Genomic DNA, 16,791 nt, shown 5'->3' with positions numbered 1-16,791 from the left:
GGGTCAAAGGGGACCAGCGCATAGGCTGCAGGCCCAGATGTACTGTCTACACCGGCTATCTTTCTCCTTTTACCCATCCCTGTTGCTTGCCATGTGTTTCTATGGTGTATTAAGAGTTTTCATGTGCTCTGCGCTGAGGTGTTATTTTTTCCGTTCTCAAACTGATCTCCCTGTTGGAGCTCAGTCTGGGGGGAGTTCTTTTTTCTTTTTACTTCCCTGATGTTGTGCATTTTCCACTGTCCGATTCCGGGTCGCTGCTTGTGCAGCTGACCGGTCAGCTACCTAGCCTGACCTGTCTCCACAATGTAATGTATTTGTGTATTGTATGTACGATTGGCAAGGTCAGTATCCTAATTGCCCCTTGAAAATAAATACAGTGTTCTGAATCTGAATCTGAAAACATTACAGAAGACGACTCTGTTCAGTAAATATTACACTCATGCTGTCAAGAAATACCAAAGGTCAGTAAAACTCTGGTCGTTGCAGCTATTCAGTATGACATGCTTTGTACTGTTCTGCTGCAGTTTGTGACACCTGGTGGATGAGTTGTGAAGGATGATGAAACAAACACTTCAATGTTTTTCTTCTAAACTGGATGTAATTTTGGCAGCCGAGAGTTTTTCACACTCTATCCCAGCTGCAAATAGTAACACAACAAATAATTAACTTTACCCACTTGGATCCTTATCATTCAAGATTGTTCTAAGATTCTCAACTCAGAGAATACTGCTGATTTTAGATGAGAGAGATGATTTGGAAGATGATGAAGGGGAAGAGTTTTCAGAACTTGAGGCCTTTTGTCTTCACTGTATAGGACAGAGAAGACAGGAAGGGAGGGAGAAGTGGGAATATAGACACACAGGAAATGGTTTTGGGGAGACTCAAACCAGGCCCTGGAGTCACGACTCTAACTTTCAGTACACGGTTCACCTGCTCAGCCAGGTAAGCTATAGCAGAAGTCAGCAGTGTGTGAGTTAATGTGAAGACAATGATGAGAATGAGTATAAGTCAGATAACAAATAAAAAAAAAACTTAACATCAGCCAACAAGGGGAAAAACGCTGAGCTTAAATGACCAAGCTTTGATCAAGGGTGGCTCACTCCTCGGTCTTCTTGCCCAAGAATTGAGCCACCCTGTATGGCTATCAATGTGGTGCAACGAAGACCATTATATAGTACAGGCCATCCAAGCTGATTTTTGACCTTTCGTCCCAGATACCACCTTAAAAATCATCTAGATTAGGATATGATGGCTGAATTGTGTTCTAGATCCAATCACAACAAACAGAGGGCTGTTGTGTGTCCAAGGTGAACAGGAAGAATATATACATGCATAAATCCACAAATAGATATGCAACACACAGAGGAAAACTCTGCTCATCATGTGTTTTATAGACTGCTAGGAAAAGGTTCTTGTTTCAGTGGTGCTGAACTATAGATGCGGTTCCTGAATTTGGACACAGCTACGATACGGGACACAGCTTCTTCTTCTTCTTCAGGGTTTAACAGCAGCTGGCATCCTTGTACATGCAGTGCTGCCATCTTCTGTTTCAGTCCGTTATTACACTCTTAAATCCTACTACTCATTCGTGCGTCTTTTGGGATCTTAAAAAGCTTCAAACGGCGCGTCGACTATTAAATTAGTCGTCGACGATTTTGATAGTCGACGTAATCGTGACTAATCGACTAGTCGTGGCAGCCCTACTAAAGGCTGACATTAATCTGTTTAACTTCTAATTAAGATCAATAAAATAACCAATAGTGATGAGAAGGTTTGCTTTAGAAACTGTGGTGCAGTTTATCATTCAATTGTTTTCAATTTCAATTCAATTTTATTTATATAGCGCCAAATCACAACAAAAGTCACCTCAAGGCGCTTTGTATTGTACAGTAAATCATCAAAGGCTGACAAACAGGCACCATGCTGCCAAATATGGCATGAAGTTAGACTTGAGTTTTTTTTAATCAAGATTACATTTTATAGCAACCACAGCAGAGATGACCAGGGAAGGTTTGCTTAAAGGGGAAGAAGCTAAAACAGCTGGTTTCAGATTAAAGATGAACTGAGGTGCTGCAATTCTGTACCAACATTTTGACAACAGTAGGAAAGAAAAACTGGAAGAAAAGCAGATTCAGGGAGAGACGACCATCCGCTGCAACCAGTTTGGAGTGATGGGAGAGAGCAGGCCAAAAACAACAAAGAAACAAAAACACACTGTGGAAGACCGAGGCATAGTTTAGTTTAAAGTGTAACTAAAGATGTTTCTATGGCTGCAATGATTCACTGAGTAATTCAAATGCTTTCTTTAATGCATGTAAAAGCAAGTGTCTCACCAACATTTGTGACTAAAAACTAGACCTGCAGTAGAAATGTATCAAGGAGAATGCGTGTGAATATAAAGTATTTCAACATCAGGCACATGCAGCCTAAGTTTTTAAACAAAGACTGATAACATAACAGCAGCAGTGATGATCAGAGTTTATGGTGGATTCAGCATTTCGAGTGTACTGAGTTCTGGAGTCATCAAGGAGCTTACAGTTCCAAAACTTTACGAGAAAAAATTTATGCAAAGACAGAAAGTCTGGTGAAATAAATTTCTGACACAGTTGGATGTTAAAGTAAAGACATGAGTACAAATGTACTTACGCAGCTTTGTTGGAGGCTTTGACCACTGGCAGCAGCCTCAGAAGAGCCTCCTCTGAAGCAGAATATTTCTTCAGGTCAAACACATCCAGATCTTTTTCTGATGACAGTAAGATGAAGACCAGAGCTGACCACTGAGCAGGAGACAGATTATCTGTGGAGAGACTTCCTGATCTCAGAGACTGTTGGATCTCCTCCACTAGAGAACGATCATTGAGTTCATTCAGACAGTGGAACAGATTGATGCTTTTCTCTGCAGACAGATTCTCACTGAGCTTCTTCTTGATGTACTGGACTGTTTCCCGATTGGTCTGTGAGCTACTTCCTGTCTGTGTCAGCAGGCCTCGTAGGAGAGTCTGATTGGTCTGCAGTGAAAGACCCAGGAGGAAGCGGAGGAACAAGTCTAGGTGTCCATTTGGACTCTGTAAGGCCTTGTTCACAGCACTCTGGTGGAAAGATGATTTAAACAACACAGACGTTGCCTTTTGTTCTTCCAGCAGATTGAGCCCAGAGTTGATGAAGGTCAGATGGACATGAAGAGCAGCCAGAAACTCCTGAACACTCAGATGGATGAAGCAGAACACCTTGTCCTGGTACAGTCCTCTCTCCTCTTTAAAGATCTGTGTGAACACTCCTGAGTACACTGAGGCTGCTCTGATATCGATGCCACACTCTGTCAGGTCTGATTCATAGAAGATCAGGTTTCCTTTCTGCAGCTGATCAAAAGCCAGTTTTCCCAGAGACTCCATCATCTTCTTGCTCTCTGGACTCCAGTGTGGATCTGTCTCAGCTCCTCCATCATACTTGACCTTCTTCACTTTGGCCTGAACCACCAGGAAGTGGATGTACATCTCAGTCAGGGTCTTGGGCAGCTGTCCTCCCTCTCTGGTTTCCAGCACATCCTCCAGAACTGTAGCAGTGATCCAGCAGAAGACTGGGATGTGACACATGATGTGGAGGCTTCGTGATGTCTTGATGTGGGAGATGATCCTGCTGGTCTGCTTCTTATCTCTGAATCTCTTCCTGAAGTACTCCTCCTTCTGTGGGTCAGTGAACCCTCTGACCTCTGTCACCATGTCAACACAGTCAGAAGGGATCTGACTGGCTGCTGCAGGTCGTGTGGTTATCCAGAGGCGAGCAGAGGGAAGCAGTTCCCCCCTGATGAGGTTCATCAGCAGCACATCCACTGAGGTGGACTTTCTAGGGTCAGTTAGGATTGTAGTTTTGTGGAAGTCCAGAGGAAGTCGACACTCATCCAGACCATCAAAGATGAACACAACCTGGAAGTCTTCAAAGCTGCAGATTCCTGCTTCTTTGGTTTCAGTAAAGAAGTGATGAACAAGTTCCACCAAGCTGAACTTTTCCTCTTTCAGCACATTCAGCTCTCTGAAAGTGAATGGAAATATGAACTGGATGTGCTGGTTGGCTTTGTCTTCAGCCCAGTCCAGGGTGTATTTCTGTGTTAAGACTGTTTTCCCAATGCCAGCCACTCCCTTTGTCAGCACTGTTCTGATTGGTTCATCTCTTCCAGGTGAGGCTTTAAAGATGTCTTCTTGTCTGATTGTTGTTTCTGGTCTGTCTGGTTTCCTGGATGCTGTTTCAATCTGTCTGACCTCATGTTCATCATTGACCTCTGCAGTCCCTCCCTCTGTGATGTAGAGCTCTGTGTAGATCTGATTCAGAAGGGTTGGGTTTCCTGCTTTAGCGATCCCCTCAAACACACACTGGAACTTCTTCTTCAGAGCAGATTTAAGGTTACGATGACAAACCGCAGCTGGAAGTTCTGAATAATAATAATAAAAATACAACTTCAATAATCCTATTTTGCAAAATGCTGATGACATTTTCTGACCCACTGAGAAATGACTGAACACGCTGGTGTCACAAGTCTCTCATTTATTTAGCAGCTTAAATCTTTAGATAAATCCTCTTACGTCTCTGCAGACGGTCAGCCAGCTCCTCCTGCTTCATTCTCCTCAGGAAGTCCACTGTGATCTTCACAAATGCCTTTCTGCTGCTGCTCCTCTGATCATCATCCTTCCTCTGAAACTCCAAGAACTGGGGCTTATTTGGATTCAGAGCCTTCTGGATCTTCTTCAGCTCGTTCTTCACAAAAGTGATGATGTTGTCCTCCAGCAGCTGGAACAGAATATTTATGAATGACCCCCCACTCTGAACTTCAGTCTACACAACATCCACTTCTATGCGATCAAGGAGCATATCATCCACGATCTCTTCACCAGTTATAAGTTTGACTTTATCTGATTAACTGAGACATTCTCCACAACTCCATGATCCCAAACGTTGATTCTGTTCATATGAATGCAGCGATTTCAGTGGGAGAAACATTTCACTGGTGTTCAGAGCTGAACTATCAACAGGTTGATGATCGAAGCCAGAAATTTGGAGATGTTTCAGGTGACTGAGTTGTAGTGCTGGGCGATATGACGATATATATCGTGTGGACGATAGAAAAGTGTCTATCGTGCCATTTGTCTTCTATCGTTTCTAACCCTGATTTTATAAATTATTACATAAAATATATCATTAACCCTTTACAACCGGTCGGAGCAGGCACGCTCCGTTTTGCCTAACTATTTTTAAATCCCTGTAGAACTGGAACCACGTAAGCTAGCGCAATAATTTGTTTTGCATATGAAACCGTAGGAGTTGTACTTACATCTTATTCCATTAGCTTGCCCTAGGTCACGGTTTCCTTCCACATATAGCTTTGCAAAAATTGCAGGAAAAGCACTTCCAGCAACAAAAGCATAATATTCCAGACTTGCAGCAACACGCTTTGCCGATCCGATCAGCTGTTCATAACACTTCCTACGTTGGAATATAAGTCAGCGCAAACTATCGCATGTCCGCCATTACCTGTCCGAAACCGGAAGTGGCGTCATTTTCACGGAAAATATCCGGTTGTTCAGTGATGACGCGACGAATCCTACTTCCGGGCCTAAAGTAGTCTGCGTTTAATATGGCTTTTGTGTTGTTAACATGTTTAATGTTTTGTATTTTCTTTTATTTAATCTCAAAAAGCTCCTAAAAACAGTCAGTGATCACCGTTGACCTCCCTCGGCTTTTATTACCGCTAATCATTTATTTAAGCTCAGTTTTTAAAACCTTACGATGTAACTACAGCCCAGCCCATGCAGCAGTATATGAATAACTAACCTCGTATTGTGGATGGATTATCTCAGTTGTTCTCCTGGCTGAAGTTTGGTCCGTTTACAGCATCCTGCCATGAGATTACATTTGTTCCTGACCACTGAGAACCCTCACGTTAACTTTTATCGAGTGGGAAAAAAGTTAGCGTTTATATTATGCTAACATAGCTGTGTCACTAGCGGTCACGTAGCACATCATTATATACCAGCTAGCCAAACTTCAGTAACCCTACAAACGTCACTGCTGTTTAGTTTTCTGTCTTCATTTATGTTGGAAGTGATAGCAGAGCTGTACGTTTGAATTTGTTTCTAAACCCCGCAGTCAGGACGTGCTATATTGTATTTAGATGGAAGCTAGCGAGCTAACTTCCTGCTAACTTCTAACTCCGTTAAATGTCATAAATTCCATTTTCATGGATGCCTGGATGTTAAACTCAATTGTTACACCTGGTAGAGCAGAACACTGATCATTTTATTAATGATGAAAGACTTTAGACAGTGTTTTAACTCTCAGTAATGCCACAGTGACCATTTGATATATGGACCTGCAGCAGAGTTTAGGCCCAGACACGGCCAGTGACGTCAGACTGAACAACCGGATAGTTTTTTAGCTTCAAAGCCTATGTTGGTGTTTTTAAAAGTCATGTTTGACTTTATGCTTTTCTGTATCATTTCTGGGATGCTTAGAAGTCAAATTACACTGTTGGAAATAGTTTATTTTGATGCACATGGTGTTTCTTTTGCAAATTTGCATTATAATATTTATTTTCATTTTTCCTGTAGTATATAAAAATTAGTGTATCTCAAAAATAAAACTATGAAGACACTCAAAATAAATTTGTCGTGGTTGGAAACTATTTTTTTCAAACCTTTTTGTATTTAAAGTTTTGAGGGATAAGCCTCTTAAATTTCTCTAACTAGAAATATATGTAAAAAACAAAACAAAAACGATTTTCAATTTTTTTGTAGTTTATTGCACTTTTTTGCAATTTATGTAGTTACTATGGACTTAATGCATACATATTATTAAAATTTGGGCTATAATGGTTGTATTGATGTATAGCAACTTGAAATGCTCCAACAAATGGCTCCACAGCATGTAAAATGTAAAGATAAGCTCTGGCGGACTTGGTTCTATGGTAGGTCTTAAAGGGTTAAATAGCCTGTGGCAAATATATTAGTGTTGTCTTCTCACTATACATACTCTTAACTTTATGCAAGAGAAAATAAAGTATAAATAAAAAAAGATATTTTTCGCAAAGAAACTCCGTCTTGTGGTTTTGCAACAAGGTGCTGCTTTACGTGCACCCGGATTTGCGACATGCTTTACGGCAACTCAAAACAAAGACTGCGCCCTCTCCACTCACTTTTTACAGACTGCATACTTTCCAGATGACCACAGGTCAGGTGGTATATCGTGATATATATCGTTATCGTGATATAAAATAATTCATATCGTGATAAATATTTTTTCCATATCGCCCTGCACTACTCAGTTGATCGTACAGACAGCTGGTCTTAAAGGTTCACTCTGTTTACACATACAGATCAGTGTTTAAGGTTTGACTCTCATCATCCACTGGAGCACAAACTGGGCGTCATCAGGACGCTACAACACAGAACAAACACCATCCCCACAGACACAGCAGCCAGGGAAGCAGAAGAACATCACATAAAGAAGGCCCTGAGTAAATGTGAACGCTGGTTTGAGGGCGGAGTCAAGGAGGCCATTTATGTGAAAAGGGAAAGACCATCTCTTAATGGAGGAGGGGCCTAAGGGTACATCTGTCACCATCTTACAATGCTGTGATTGCAGCCATTCCCCAACTCTCTGTGAATGGGACTCATGGCCATTGATCAGTGGTTGTTGATCAATGGTCCTGACAATATGCGTACCAATGATCAATGAACTGACCTCCCAGCCCATTGTTCCCTCAGTGCTGCTGGTTTCAGTCATTGTGCAAATGTCATGTTTATAAGGTTGGAAACCTGCAGTCAGCTGAGACTGAAGAAGTCACTGTGATGATGAAACGTTTCTCCCACTGAAAACGTCCAGATGAACAGAATCAACCTTTTTGGGATTCACTTTTGTGGATGATTGAGCATCAAGACACAACTCTGTGACTTTTCTCAGTTGAATAAATCCTCTCCTCCAGGTTTGTTTACATCTACCAGCCCTGTGGCGCTGCCCAGGGACAATAATCTATGTGAGAGGTGGAAAGTCATACAGTTGTCTGCTCCTGCCTTCAGTTATTTTTATCTACTGTGTGTCAACTGGCTGAACCTACTCCAGCTGTCTACCATCCCCCTAAACTCAACAATGACTTAGTGATCTATCCATTCTCTGACCAAACACATCCTGCTGCAGGATGTTAACATAGCAGCACACTGATGATCCCACTCACTGTGAACAACACATTTGGACCTGATTTGCTGCTCTGGTTTACACGTGAACTTTGACTGCTGTCACCAACTTGAGAGGCTCTACAGAAAAACTGGACTTGTCCAAAAACAGATGTATAAAAATCATAAACTACATTACAAGGACAGCATTGCTCCATCAACTCTAATTACTATGGCCATGTTATCTCTTCTAATTAAGGTACAGACACTCAAACTTTCTGCTTTCAGTGAGAAGTCAAATGTCTGAATATGAGCTGGAAGCTGCTGAGAGTCCTCCTCCTTCCCATGGGGTTTACTTTCTCTACTACTTTCACTATAAACACGCCCCTTTCATGCACCTGCAGAGGGCCACCAGCAGATGGAGCTGTCTTAAACAAATCCACTTGGATAGTTAGCTGTAGATGATTTTCTCAGTATGATTGTAGGATTTTGAGTTATTCTTTAGATTTATTTAAACTCTTATATTGTGCACAAGTGTTGAACGCCCCACAATTTCTCTGTACTTTTGATAAGAGCAGCCAGACTTTCAGCTAGTTTTTCTTTTGCTCTGCAGGCTTTATGAAGGTGTGTCAAAGTTGTTCTTTGGCTGCTTTTTAAATCATTTTCAGTCCTCGTACAGGAACATTCTTCAAGCTAAATCCAAGTGTGTTAGACCAGAGTTAACTTGATAGATATGCGTTGGTGTGTAACTCTTAGAAGCTGATTGGCTGCTTTTTATGGGGGCTGGGTCTTTGGAAAGTGAGCAAACCACAGTTGTAGTAACACACCCTGAACTGCACACTTTAACAAACAACATGAGATTTTAACAGTAATGTAAAAATCTTGTGATTCATTGTTATTAAGCACAAACACATCTATGGCCCCGTTTCCATTAGTAGCTGCTCAGATCGACTCACCACAGGTCGCCACGACTGGACTGGATCCACTGGTTTCCATTACAGTTGAGGACCACCTAATGTGGTGGTCTCAATACAGCCGAGTGTCAACTCACATCATTAGTGCTAATGCTGCTAATTTCCATCATATTTGTCATTTACAAAGTTATTGAAGAAACAGTTATTCAGCTTCATTCCCACTGATCTCAACTACAAACTGTTTCACTTTGTTTTTTGTTTAAAGCTTCGATGTTTAAAACGTTTCCTGTGATCACATTTGACCGTCTGATTTCAAAGTTTGTTTTCTTTTGGTCATTTAGTCCACAGAGTCTGACAGGGACCTATAAATAAATGTATTATTATTAATATTAATAATAAAAGTAGTTGTTGTGCATGTACAGACCATAAATATGGAGTCCAGCTGTGTTTGATGCTGCTGGGCAGACTGACCACTGGGAACCTCTGAGCTCTGCTGGTCCACTCTGTGGAGGAACCATGAAGGATTAGATCAAGCACAGGATAAAGATCCAGCAGTTTCTGCTCAAATAACTTCATCTGAATCAAGTTTGTCAAGTTTTAGACTCTCAGATTGTGAAAATATGGGTCATTTTTAGTAAGTTTATGGACGTCCTTTCAGTGGTGATGTCAGGGATGATTTTTGAAGAAGCTCATTAAACTGAACCATCAGCAGATCACTGCTCCAAAACCAGAACATGATCCGAGGTCTCCCTCCACCACCAGAACACCAGCTTTACTAACGTGGTAGATCAGTGTAGTACAGATCAATAACTGATGAGTCATTTTATCAAAATCACTGAGTGCTTCACATCTGACCCTCTGATGCTTCTGTAGACATTTTGTATATTTAATGAATGTCTGAAAGTTTTACATTCATTCTATGAATACAGTGGAAATGTTGTGTTAGTCTTCATGTTTTTTCCAGCATCATAAATTCTGAAGTTCAGAAAATTAGATTCTTTTTTCACAGCTGAAAAACAACAACATTTATTCTCTATTGAAATCTGCATCGTCCACTCCAAAGGTCACAAACTGAAGATAACATCTGGTTTTGTTCCCTGTGATTAACTCTGAGCATCAGTATGGTGGGATTTATCCACTACATCCACACCACTGTGGTTCAGTGTTGTCCTGATGGAGTAACAGCAGCCAGTATGATCCAGGCTTTAGCTGCTGGGTCTCTGTGTGACCTCTCAGACTGTTTAACAGATCAGACACAAAGAGAATCAGAGCAGCTCTTTAAAGACAAACATGAACCCACTCAGGTCACACGTTCCCCACAGATATGAGCATCACTGTCCTCAAACAGCAAATGACCAAGTCTAACATTTGGATCTTTTCTCTTTCATTGTTTTCTTTTTAATGAATCTTTGTAACAATCTGAGGATGTTTCAGGTCAGATTTATCCAGGAAACACAAACATGTAAAGGAGTCATCACAGCTCTCTGACCTCGTTGGTCCAGGTTCACCACTGCAGTATGGAGGTTCATCTCTGGACATGTCACTCCTCACAGACGGACATCTGGACCCTGCAGACTGTGACCTCTGACCTCTGCAGACACAAACATGATTGAAGCAGCTGTGATCACACAGACTGCAGATGATGCAGCTGTTTCCTGTCAGTAACATCCTCTTAGATTAGAGTTCAGCTTTTTACAGGAAAACTGGACAAAACTGATTTTTGTTACAAATTCATTTTCATTTCCTCTCAGCTCACAAACACAGAAAATCAAACAGAATCAACACTGATTATAATGTCAGTGCAGAATTATTTCTGTTACTCAGTGAGTTCAGCTCTCTGACCTCGTTGGTCCAGGTTCACCACTGAAGGCGGGATGTCGACCTTGGGACAGGTCACTCCTCACAGATGTAAAGCTGGATCCTGCAAACTCTGCTCTGTCCTCCTCTTCCTCCATCATCATCATCTTCTTGTGGACTTCAGTCAGTCTGAGAGGTAAACCACAAACACTCAGTGAGTTCACATTAACAGAAGTAACTGAGTTACAGTCACTGACCTCTGACCTGTCATATAACCTAGAAACCAGGTCACATGATCCACATCAGGGATCAGAGAAACCTGATCTCACCTGCTGACTCTGAAATTTAAGACCTTCCAATATATATATAAAAAAGCAAAAAATGGACAGAATATTAGGAACAGCTCTGAGTACAATGCAGTCAGCTCACTGCCGACCTCAGTATCAAACTTTATTAAAGCTCTTTTATGTTCACTCAGACACTTTAGGACCACATGATGTTCATGCATGATATCTGTGACTGTCAGAGTTTAACATGTGAACTTCACACATGTAACATGTTCTTGTGTTCATGTAACAGGCCTTTATCTTTGAAATGCTTCAGTGTGCAGTAATTTGTGCTTTAGCCGTGTGTACACATAGTTCACAGCAGGATGTGTTTGAAGCATTAAAGCGTTTAATGTGCTCCACTTTTACAGCACCGTCCAAAGTGGAACACACACTTGATTTAACAAACACTATAAAACATTGATGTACCACCATGCCTAAAAACCTGAAGGCCACCAGGATGCAACAGCTGTGGTTCAACAAAGATTACTTTACAAGTTCAAGGGAAATACGATTTCTTTTCTTACCACTTTGCTGCTGAACTGTTTGTCTTAGTCACTCAGTTTGGTCACACTGAACAGAAAATTAAATCCTCGGACAAATTAGTACGCTCCAAAGTCTTTGTGTTTCCTGTTGAACATCAGTAACAAACAAATAATAAACACTAAAACTACCAGGCAATAAATATTTGATAATCCTGCTGGGATTATCACTCTTTTACATTTGAATCTGGAAGAGTGCATCTATTGTTTTATTTACAGTGAAAAGAATATTAATAAAAATATTTTATATAAGAAAATATAAAACGATGAAGCTAAATGAACTGTTTGTATTTAGAGCGTTACAGTCAGTGCTGTTCTTCTATACTTTCATATTAAAAAAGGACAAAAGTCCATTTAGCTTCATTTAAAGCTTTTAAGAGTTATACTTTATACTCCTGTAGGGAGACAAAATGCTTTAGACTGATACAACATCTATATGCTAACTGTTATTCCTATTCAAATATGTTATTAAAATTATTATTACATACTGACAGCACATTACTGTAATATTAAAACTTTGAGAGAAAACAAAATGTATTTAAACAGGTTAAAATAAACACCTGATTTATTCTATTTAAATATAGACTGTGATATAAAATCATCTTTAAATGTTTTGAGCGGCCAGCCCGGGTTCAAATCCGACCCACGGCTGTTTGCCGCATGTCTTTCCCTCCGCTTTTCTGTCAGTCTTCTCTGTAACTATCTAATAAAGCCAGAAAAAGGCCAAAAAATATATTTAAAAGAATGTTGTCAGTGACTAAAAGTCTGAGTGACATGACTCTGCTCTCTGTGGGAAACAGTCAATGTCACTTCCTGTTGGAGCGGAGTCAACAGGACCTTATTTTCCTGTTCACACACATAAAAACAGGAACGCATGAACAAAGAATTTATGTTATCATTTATGTTAAAAATGTCAACTGACTCAGTAAAGTGTGATTCACAATCAAAATATAATTTAATCAATGATTTATGGGAATGAGAAAAATGTTATTTTAGAGAAGACAAATTGAATCAGTCCAACATTTTCATAGATCCTGATCACTGTGCAGATTTTTTGTTGTTTGTTTCATTTCCCTTCAAAATAGTCAGACTGGTTCAGTGTTGAAGTTCACTGAGGCAACCTACAGGAAATGTGATGAAACATTGTCACTACGAATGTGAACCAATACCAGCTCAGCTCTGACATCCTGTGGAACAAAACTTTTTTATACTACAAACATTTACAGTCAGTTTCTCTGTTTCCAGTCTATAGATCCAGTCACACTTTCTACCTTCACCTGTGCAGTAAAGACTGAGAGCAGAGCTGAAACCAACCGTCCAATTCAGACTCTGTTACTGAAGATGTTGTTGGTACAAAGTTCATCTGGTGCTCACATGAATCCTGTGATGAAAGATTTATTTCACTGAATGTTTCTTCAAAGCTCATTTCAACCTGTTGAAGTCATGAATGAAAGTGCAGACTGAGAGTGGATCACATGATGTTTAAGGTGTGTCATGTGACATGTTCAGTATTGTCACACATGTCTAGATTGTCCCTGATATCATAACTGCTCAAACACTGATGATTATATTTGAAGAATTATTACTGATGGCAGCAAAGTTTGAATGGAGCGCTCTGTCTGTGCTGATTTGTCGCCCTCTGGAGGTCAAAACACAAACTGCATGATGTCACTGTAACCACCACAGTGACAGGAAGTGTTTTTATGACTGAAACACTGATTACTGGGAAATGTGATCAAATATCCATGTACTAAAGATTCTGGCTGCTGCATTTTTTTAAACAGCTGGAAAAAAAATAAACTCTCATGCAGATTTAAAGATTATTTTTTATAATCCATCAGATAATCTCCTGTCTTAATGATAAAATTGATCAGCCTGATAATTAACACATTTGGTATTTTTACCAGCTTTTCTTCCTGCCTTCAAATAAACTTTATTAGCACAGCAGCTTTTTTCCAGCCAAACATTTAAAGCTCACACACATCCATTCAGAGCTTCTAACACTAAATACTGCACACAGATTTCCTCTTACACCATCACTCACCTTGATTCTGGATCATGTGTGAACATCTCCATATGTTTCTAATGTAAGATTGGATGTTTTTGGAAAATCAGCTGCTGATTTTTTCAGATTAACTGACACATTATTTTTGCAAAGACTTTGATGCAGGTTTACCTGGTAATGATTCAACAGCCTCTCTTCATTTCATGGATGAGAAAGAGGAAAATCAACCAGACACAACAAGGTAACACATGTTGCCTAACGTAGATATTATCAAGAACTGAGCTCTTAGAGAAAAATATTTTGGACGTCTCTACATGAGCCTGAAATGACTGTTTACACCTTGTCAGGAACAACACTGAAACCTGCATGAACGTGGTACAGAGAACTGCCAACAACACTGATGAAGTGAGTGAAGTAATCTCTTCCCTGACCACCTCTGACTCGTGACCACGACTTTAATTTGACTTCTTATGGAATTACATTAATATCAACAGCTCCATTGGAGAAAAAAACAAAAGTCCATTAAATTACATAGTAAACTAGATTCAATTAAAAGAAATGACATACTTTTAATCACATATCACTTTGGAGACATTGAGTCATAATGTGGGATAAAAAAAAATAATTTTTTAAATTTAAATTTTATTTTCTGACAATATTTACTTTTACTCCCTACATTTTTAAACTAATATCTGTACCTTACATTTTCAAAGGGCCATTGCTTTAACATGAAATGCATTTGAGGTGAGTCGATGTTATTGATGGTCCTACTGTGAGGAGTTTAAATGTTGGACATGTTTTACAGAATAAAGGAATCCCTCACTCAGTGACTTCCTTTCAGATGCAGATTAGAGACCAGGAAACACCATCAAACAGTTCATTTAAATCAGACAGCAAAGTGACATCAAAGAGTTCATGTTACTAACAGCTCACCTCTCTGCAGCATAGACTTTAAAATTAATGGGACGATCTTCAGACTGGTCACTCTTTAAGGACACACAGCTGGGTCCAGGTTCATGTTTGCGTTTAGTTCCTCTGATTAAAATAGTGAAAAACAGACAATTCTGTCACAAAATGCATCTTAAAACAGATAAACTGACAGTAACACCTGTGCCTGTGTGCTTTTCAGAAACCAGGAAACATCAAAATCATTTAAATCAAAGACACAATGTTACTAACAGCTCACCTATCTGCAGCATAGACTTTAAAATTAATGGGACGATCTGCAGACTGGTTACTCTTTAAGGACACAGAGCTGGGTGGAGGTCCAGGTGGGTTCCTGTGAATAATGATGGAGCAGTGATGTGAGTGCTGAGCTGTGACATGGAGAAGAGTCATGGACAGTTAGAGATGGTCATCTCACCTCTGAGCTTTGGTCTGGCTCTCATGTTCCCCACACAGAGTGCTTTTAGAGGGAGGGACTCCCTCCTCTCTGTCCTCACACTGATCCATGCTGCTCAATTCAGCTCACACACACTTTCTACCTTCACCTGCAGAGGAAACACAAATCATTCATGTGCACATGTTTACTAACATTTACAAATGTGTGCAGGGATTTGAAACCTCTGAGGACTCACCAAGTCCTGTTTCAATCCACACAACACAAAAAAATCCGAAAACAGTAAAACTATTTTACAAATGCACACATCCTAACGCGAATAAACACTGATGATTAATGCTCATTTTATTAAGTTCATCAGTGACACTCTTACACGCGTGTCTTTACTATCAACCAGACTCGCACATGCAGGACATTTTAGCAGGTTTCAGCACGTTCTTTACTTTTCATGGTTTAATGAAATCTTTTACCAGGTTGGGAGCCACCAGTGTCTCCCTGTCGCCATGGTTACTCTCTGTCCTCTGTATTACAGTCTGAGAGCAGATATGAGCGGTGCTTTTATTTTCCCTGGTAGCCTTTCTATTGTCTCATCAACTTATGGTGCGCCATTTTCCGTTTTGTTGTTCTTAATAAAGTTTGAAAAAAGAGAGAAGCTGTGCTGCTGTTCAGCGCTGACGTCACTGTGAGCAGCTGCATGACTTCATGAATCAGTGTGAGAGACGTAATGACCTGTGAAGCAATGCGTGTTTCCAGATGTATGAACACAGATTTACTTTAACATTTCATCCGAGAGAATAATGGAAAACTTTTCTTTTTCTCTTTAAAGTAAAGCAACAGAAGAGCGAGCAGAGCATGAAATGACATCTACAGACCAAATATTCGCTGCATATTTTATGTTTGTCGCAGAAACATCTGTTTCCACGTCACTTATATGGCGTTATTTTTGTGCCACTATTCTGAGCGCACGTAAAAAATTTGCAGGTGCAAGTGTTGCATTTTGAGGAGAAATTTATTTTGAGCGAAGAAAAGCTGAATTTGAGTGAAAAAAAAATTCATTGCTGCGTGCAAAAAACGTATTTCAGTGTTTGCTATTATCCACACACACAACAGCAGCCCCTCTCACTCAGTTTTTGCATTTGCGCTCGCTCGCAATGTGTTGCTCGCACTCTCAACATTTCTGCTCCTGCGCGCTCAACTCTTTCTGTACACCATCATATTTCTGCCACAAAACCAGCCAATAGACCCTGTAGACTTTAATGGAGAGACCGGAAATAAAAACGCACACAGTTTCTTGTGTGAAGAAATCAAACATGAACATTTACATTACCTGACAAAGACGATCAGCAAACTTTACGCTCAGAAAAAAAGGGATAAGGGAAGTTTGAGCAGGAAGGAAACGCGCAGAGAGGCGTTTGAGGACAACTTCAAAATAAGGACCATCGAAACACTGTGCGCTGCGTTCAGGTGCACCTCGGGAACTTCCTCCTCTCTGGCAGGCTGTGATTTATTTCTGCTTCCTGTTTGAAGGACAAACATCCGTCATCACTTTGTTGTTCTTCTTCCTGCAGCGTTTAAATATTTCAACACTAAACTGATGTTTGTATTTGAAGAATTATTACTGATGGCAGCAAAGTTTGAATGGAGCTCTGTGTCTGTGCTGATTTGTCGCCCTCTGGAGGTCAAAACACAAACTGCATGATGTCACTGTA

At 40.2% G+C, this 16,791-nt stretch overlaps 1 protein-coding gene across 1 annotated transcript in view; it reads right to left on the bottom strand.

The window, feature by feature from the left end:
- The window catches only part of LOC106096657 (protein NLRC3-like), a 38,047-nt gene extending 21,998 nt beyond the window's left edge, over positions 1-16,049 (bottom strand). Inside the window, exons 1-8 of the mRNA XM_019351742.2 lie at positions 15,107-16,049; positions 14,930-15,022; positions 14,677-14,778; positions 10,916-11,059; positions 10,563-10,664; positions 9,498-9,576; positions 4,578-4,782; positions 2,647-4,426 (exon numbers count right to left, since the gene is read on the bottom strand). Coding sequence (XP_019207287.2) covers positions 2,647-4,426; positions 4,578-4,782; positions 9,498-9,576; positions 10,563-10,664; positions 10,916-11,059; positions 14,677-14,778; positions 14,930-15,022; positions 15,107-15,195 — 2,594 coding nt within the window. The 5' untranslated portion in view covers positions 15,196-16,049. The remainder of the gene's footprint in view (positions 1-2,646; positions 4,427-4,577; positions 4,783-9,497; positions 9,577-10,562; positions 10,665-10,915; positions 11,060-14,676; positions 14,779-14,929; positions 15,023-15,106) is intronic.
- Between the last annotated feature and the right edge of the window lie 742 nt (positions 16,050-16,791).

This window comes from Oreochromis niloticus, unplaced genomic scaffold (genome assembly GCF_001858045.2).
Source record: "Oreochromis niloticus isolate F11D_XX unplaced genomic scaffold, O_niloticus_UMD_NMBU tig00007510_pilon, whole genome shotgun sequence".
Classification (NCBI taxonomy): Eukaryota; Metazoa; Chordata; class Actinopteri; order Cichliformes; family Cichlidae; genus Oreochromis; species Oreochromis niloticus.
This window is presented reverse-complemented; position numbering and strand designations above follow the sequence as displayed.